This window comes from Balearica regulorum, chromosome 2 (genome assembly GCF_011004875.1).
Source record: "Balearica regulorum gibbericeps isolate bBalReg1 chromosome 2, bBalReg1.pri, whole genome shotgun sequence".
Classification (NCBI taxonomy): Eukaryota; Metazoa; Chordata; class Aves; order Gruiformes; family Gruidae; genus Balearica; species Balearica regulorum.
The window spans coordinates 167124025-167128795 of record NC_046185.1 but is presented as its reverse complement, the minus strand read 5'-3'; the positions used below and the strand labels follow the sequence as shown (position 1 = coordinate 167128795).

Here is a 4771-nt window from a genome sequence, read left to right as displayed (position 1 = left end):
CGTAGCGCCGTCTCCTCCCCCTCCTACTTCCGTCTACTCCTGAACTTCCGGGAGAGGCCGGAAGTGACTGGTGCCATGGCAACGGCGGACACAACCCCAGCGGGCCGCCGCCGTTTCCCCGGGCCCGGGCCCGGCTGAGGAGGGGGCGCAGGTAGGTGAGGGGCGGGGGCTGCGCCCGGGCGTCCCCCTCCTCCTCCTCCTCAGGGCCTTGGCATCACCCGCCTCCCCCGGCAGTGTTGTCGCTACAGGCCGCATCAGCCCCCCGGGGCCTCGTCCCCCTCCTCCCCCAGGCTTTGTTCCCCCCCCCCCCCCCACCTCAGGCGATGTCTCCGCAGGCCTCGCTCTGCCCCTCTCCACCCCACCGGCCTCACCTCCTCAAGACGTTGTTTCCCTCCTCAGTCCTTGTCTCCCCACCATCTCCACCTCGCCAAGGTCTGCTAAAACACGGGTGATCCTTTCCCTGGCCCCACAGCCCCCTCCACCCCAGCCCCCCGGCAGACCACCCTCCTTTCCCCTCGTCCCCAGCAAGCGGGGCTGCGGCCATGGCAGTCCGCGGCACCCCCTGGGTTCCCCGTTCTCCCAGCCATCCTCATGCCCTCATCCCACCTTTCTGTCATCTCTCCTAGGCCCCCGTTACCGGTGCAGCCGTGTCACCGGCCGCCTCGCGTCCTGCGCTCTCTGGTTTGCGCTGGGAAGGCAGCAGGTAATTTGGGGCTGTTCTCTCCCCCGTTTTCCTTGGTGGCCCAGCTGAGGTTTGTGCCCTGGGCGTGTAAATGGCCTGGGGTACTGGGGCAGAACTTTTGGTGTCCAACCAGGTAGATTTGACTCTCAAAGCATCACTGGAGTTTGAATTCTCAGGGCTGCCTCACAGTCATGCCCCTCTCAAGCAGCTTTGCCTCTCCAGTGTTTAGATTTGGCCCAGACTTTTGTCCATCTGTGGTGAAGAAGCTCAGGTCTCTCAGAAAATTGCACTTCACTGCTCTGGGTACACGTTTCTGTGCCAATCAGCCCCAAAATCACCATCTAAAATTTCCCTTTGGCACTAATCTTTGTGTGGGCACGTTGTCGTCTGCCTCCGTTGCAGAGATAAGTGTGTTTCCATTAATTCTGAGCATAAATAGTCTCTTAGTCTTGAGACTAACTAATGGGGGAGTCCTGCTGGCTTCAGCTGCTGGCTAAGGAGGAACCAAGGAACTTGGGTTTGGCACCTTGTCATAAAGAGCTTCAAAACCAACGGCCCGGCATGTGAATCGCGATTTGCTTTGCTCGCTTGGTTTACATCACAGGCGCTGAATGACGAGCGAAGGTAACGGCAAGTCTCGCTCTTGTCCTTTCAACATTTATGGTTCGAAGTGGGGGAGGATGATTTAGTGGTGAACCAGCCAGAAACAGTTTTGGTTAGCTGACCGATAAACAGGTAGCTTTCTTCAGAGTGTCTCAAAAAAAAAATAAAAATTCCACTGCAGACAAAAAAACCCCCAAGCCCCAAACAATCAATAATCAGATTGGGGTATTGCTAATGAGCTGGAGAGATTTTGGTCTTTATGCTGGGGTTTAGGAGCCTGCCAGAGAGGTGTTTCCCTGTTTCCTTCCCATCTTCTAATGTCCGTGAATACTCCCAGGAGGAATTGCTTTTGTCCTAACACTGAGCAATGGGCATTGGTGCAGTGAGGAAAATTCCACTCATTATGATTTTTTTCTGTCTCTCTCTGATTCATATTAGATTTTTTCCTGAAATTTTTCCCTTGCTCTTTTTTTTCTGCTGTGCTTCTTGCTGCAGCTTTGAAGAAATAAGGCGCATACCCCTCCAACACCGGGTTATATTTGTGTAACGGAGTTTTGTGATCCCTAACAATCCTGATAACCAGATGAGTAACATTTCTGCACTGGCTACCAACTTTAAAACTCCATGTCTGTTCCCGTTTCTCTTGTACCTGTGCTGCTCCTGCCTTTACATATGCAGCGCTGGCAAATATTTTAAGAGAAGTCTTGTTTCAGCCCACGTCTTTACATTTCTTTTTAGACCAGTCACAACAGATAAGGAGAGATCACAGATAAAAATATTTAATATACAAAGGATACAAAAGATTTTGTCTGAAACCAGAAGTTGTTGCTAGGTTTTACCTGAGCACAGACTGTCTGTAGGCAACAATTGAGAGAAAATATGGGATCTGTATGTTCCAGGGATTTAAAAATAGTCAGTCCATGTTTCTCAGGTGGGGCTTTAGCAGCTGGATATATCCCATGAGTCCTCCTCCGGTGGATTTTAGTCAGCAGATCCTCCACCCTTGCCAGCTACTGACAGCGATTTACTGAATTTGCATCCACCAGAAGAGCAACACAAGAATTTCACCAGGAGTTGTCAGGCACAGTACTTTTTTTTTTTTTTTTTCTTCCACAGTCTTTAAGATCTGGTGTTCGTTAGGCACTTAGAAATATTTTTGCATATCGATATAAAGAAAGGTTACAAAGATACGAGAAATGCACATTCAATACTGACTGTAAACAAGGTAATTGCTGCTCAGAGCGTTGGCAAAAGGAAATCCATCTCATATTCCTGCAATTATTTTGCTTTGCAAGGCTAAGAGGAAAAAACCCGGTGTGGTCAAACACCGCTATGCCTGATATGCAAGAGGAAATTGTCATCAGTAAGACCCTTCTCTTTCGACACCCTTAGTTTTCTGAGCAGAACAACGCTGGAAAGAATTTTCAGTAACTGTTTGCCCACAGTTGTTCTTCATACAGGGTAGAAACTGTAGCTGAACATTTGTCAACACTTTATTTTTAAACTTGACTACTCTGTAGCTTCGCTTTTCCTAATGAATAATGTTACATTTCATTTTAGGAAGTGCAACGTTGTTGATGTTTCCTCTTTCTGCCTCACTAGTTAGAATGGATGCAGTGGAAAAGAGAGTCCATGCATTTGTGCGAGTCAAACCAACAGCTGATTTTGCTCAAGACGTGATCAAGTTTGGGCCAGACAACAAGGTAGAGAAAAACAGATTGCAAGAGCAAAAAGTTTGAAATTTGATTTCACTTTTAGCCTCAGAAAAGCTGAATTCTTCCATCCCTTAAGGCCACGCGTAACATTTTGGCGCGTGTTGATGCATGTGTTCCCGCTCGCTGTGTTCTGCGCTGACAGTGGCTTGTGGTGTTGTGTCAGCAAGCATGACTATGGAAAACGTACTTCTTGTGATATGGTCACTAGAGAAAATCCTCAAAAGGGCTGGGACTGAGTGATCCTTGAGGAATTCCCAGTGGTAGCCACAATACCAGCCTAAGAGGTCTCCCTGTGGTACAGGCTATTTCTATCCCCCCTTATGCAAGTTCCTCCCTTTGCCTTCTTGTGCTGAATTAATCATTTCCCTGGGACACAAAATCAGGCACATCACTGAAAGGTAAACAGATGAGCATAGCCACATTTCCTTTTTTTTTTTTTTTTTTTTTTTTTTTAAGAATATCTATTACCAGAAAATACCACCCAGGTCAGTAAAACAATACTATTATTTGTGCTCTGTTTTCTACTTGTCTTCAGGTCTTCAGTAGATTTTGGGGTTTTTTTCAGACAATAACTGCTGAAACTCTTCATGGCTACTGAAGTTATCTCTTTTTTGGGTTCCAGAGCATAGATATATACATCAAAAAAGATGCCAAGAAAGGAGTAGTGAATAACAAGCAGACTGACTGGTCCTTTAGGCTGGATGGTGTCCTCCACAACACCTCCCAGGAACTCGCTTATGAGACCGTGGCTAAGAAATTGGTGTCCGAAGCTTTAATTGGCTATAATGGTAATTTGTTGCTATTTTAATTATTTTGACAATAAGTGGAGATTTGATCTGAAGGAGAGATCCTTTTGATGTCGCATTTGAGAAACGCAGAAATTCCCTCCCGAGTTTATTCTTTTGCTTTGAATCTTTTCCAGGCACGATAATGTGCTATGGGCAAACGGGGGCTGGTAAAACTTACACGATGACGGGAGCAACTGCCGAATACAAGCATCGAGGAATCATACCCCGAGCTATACAGCAGGTACCGGGTCAGAACGGGAACGGGGCTGAGAGAAATGACAAAGACATCTCTTGCCTCAGTTATTGCTGACGCTCACGAGAGTGTTTTAACATGGTGAATACGTTTTTATCTCCACCAGTCTGTTTCCCCCCCCCCATTTTATCTAGATGATGATCATTAAAGAAATACAAGAGCCTGTAAAACATAGTTACTTTGTACCTTTGTTTTACTACACCATGACCTCGTGCACTGATAATGGTGTTAGAGCATTGGGATGGTGTTGGCTTGAAACATGCTGATTTGTCAGTCCCATTGCTGCGCAGACACGTCCCTGTCAAGAGGCAGACGTTTACCACCGCTTTGAGGGGGCAGACCTGCTTTTCTTGAAGCAGCGATACCGCAGAATGCTCTCCACTCCCACAAAGACAACTGACGCGTGCGATGTGGGGCTGATGGAATGCATACAACCCGAAACAAAGACGGGAGGAATTCTGTAGTTATGCTTTCTTGTCATTTGCGGGGGTTGTTCCTGTTTAATTCGTACTCATATAATGGTAATTCATACTCACATAATGTACTTGCTGCTTTCCAAATGTAAGCAGGCCCTCAAAAGTGTTGTTTTCAAAACTATAATTTTAAGAAATGGTATCAGAACTGTTGACTTAGCCCTGTTGGCCCTCAGGCAACCACAGTGCAGAATTAGCTACACACACCCTGATGCACCTATAGCTGTTGAGAAAGTTATAAATAGCTTCTCTGGAAA

General features: G+C 46.8%; 1 protein-coding gene across 5 annotated transcripts in view; it reads left to right on the top strand.

Moving 5' to 3' along the window:
* The first annotated feature begins 62 nt into the window (after nucleotides 1–62).
* Nucleotides 63–4771, top strand: part of KIF9 (kinesin family member 9) — a 28959-nt gene continuing 24250 nt past the window's right edge. For 3 of the 5 annotated variants that reach the window (XR_012834247.1, XM_075746891.1, XM_075746889.1), the window contains exons 1-6: nucleotides 63–151; nucleotides 627–703; nucleotides 2217–2361; nucleotides 2888–2988; nucleotides 3623–3788; nucleotides 3923–4029. Coding sequence is in view for 4 of the 5 variants with exons in the window: in XM_075746891.1 (XP_075603006.1) it covers nucleotides 2893–2988; nucleotides 3623–3788; nucleotides 3923–4029 (369 nt within the window). In the remaining variant the exon portion in view is untranslated. Of the gene's footprint in view, nucleotides 152–626; nucleotides 704–2216; nucleotides 2362–2887; nucleotides 2989–3565; nucleotides 3789–3922; nucleotides 4030–4771 lie in introns of all 5 variants that reach the window. The other 2 variants (XM_075746892.1, XM_075746890.1) reach the window with 2 other exon arrangements.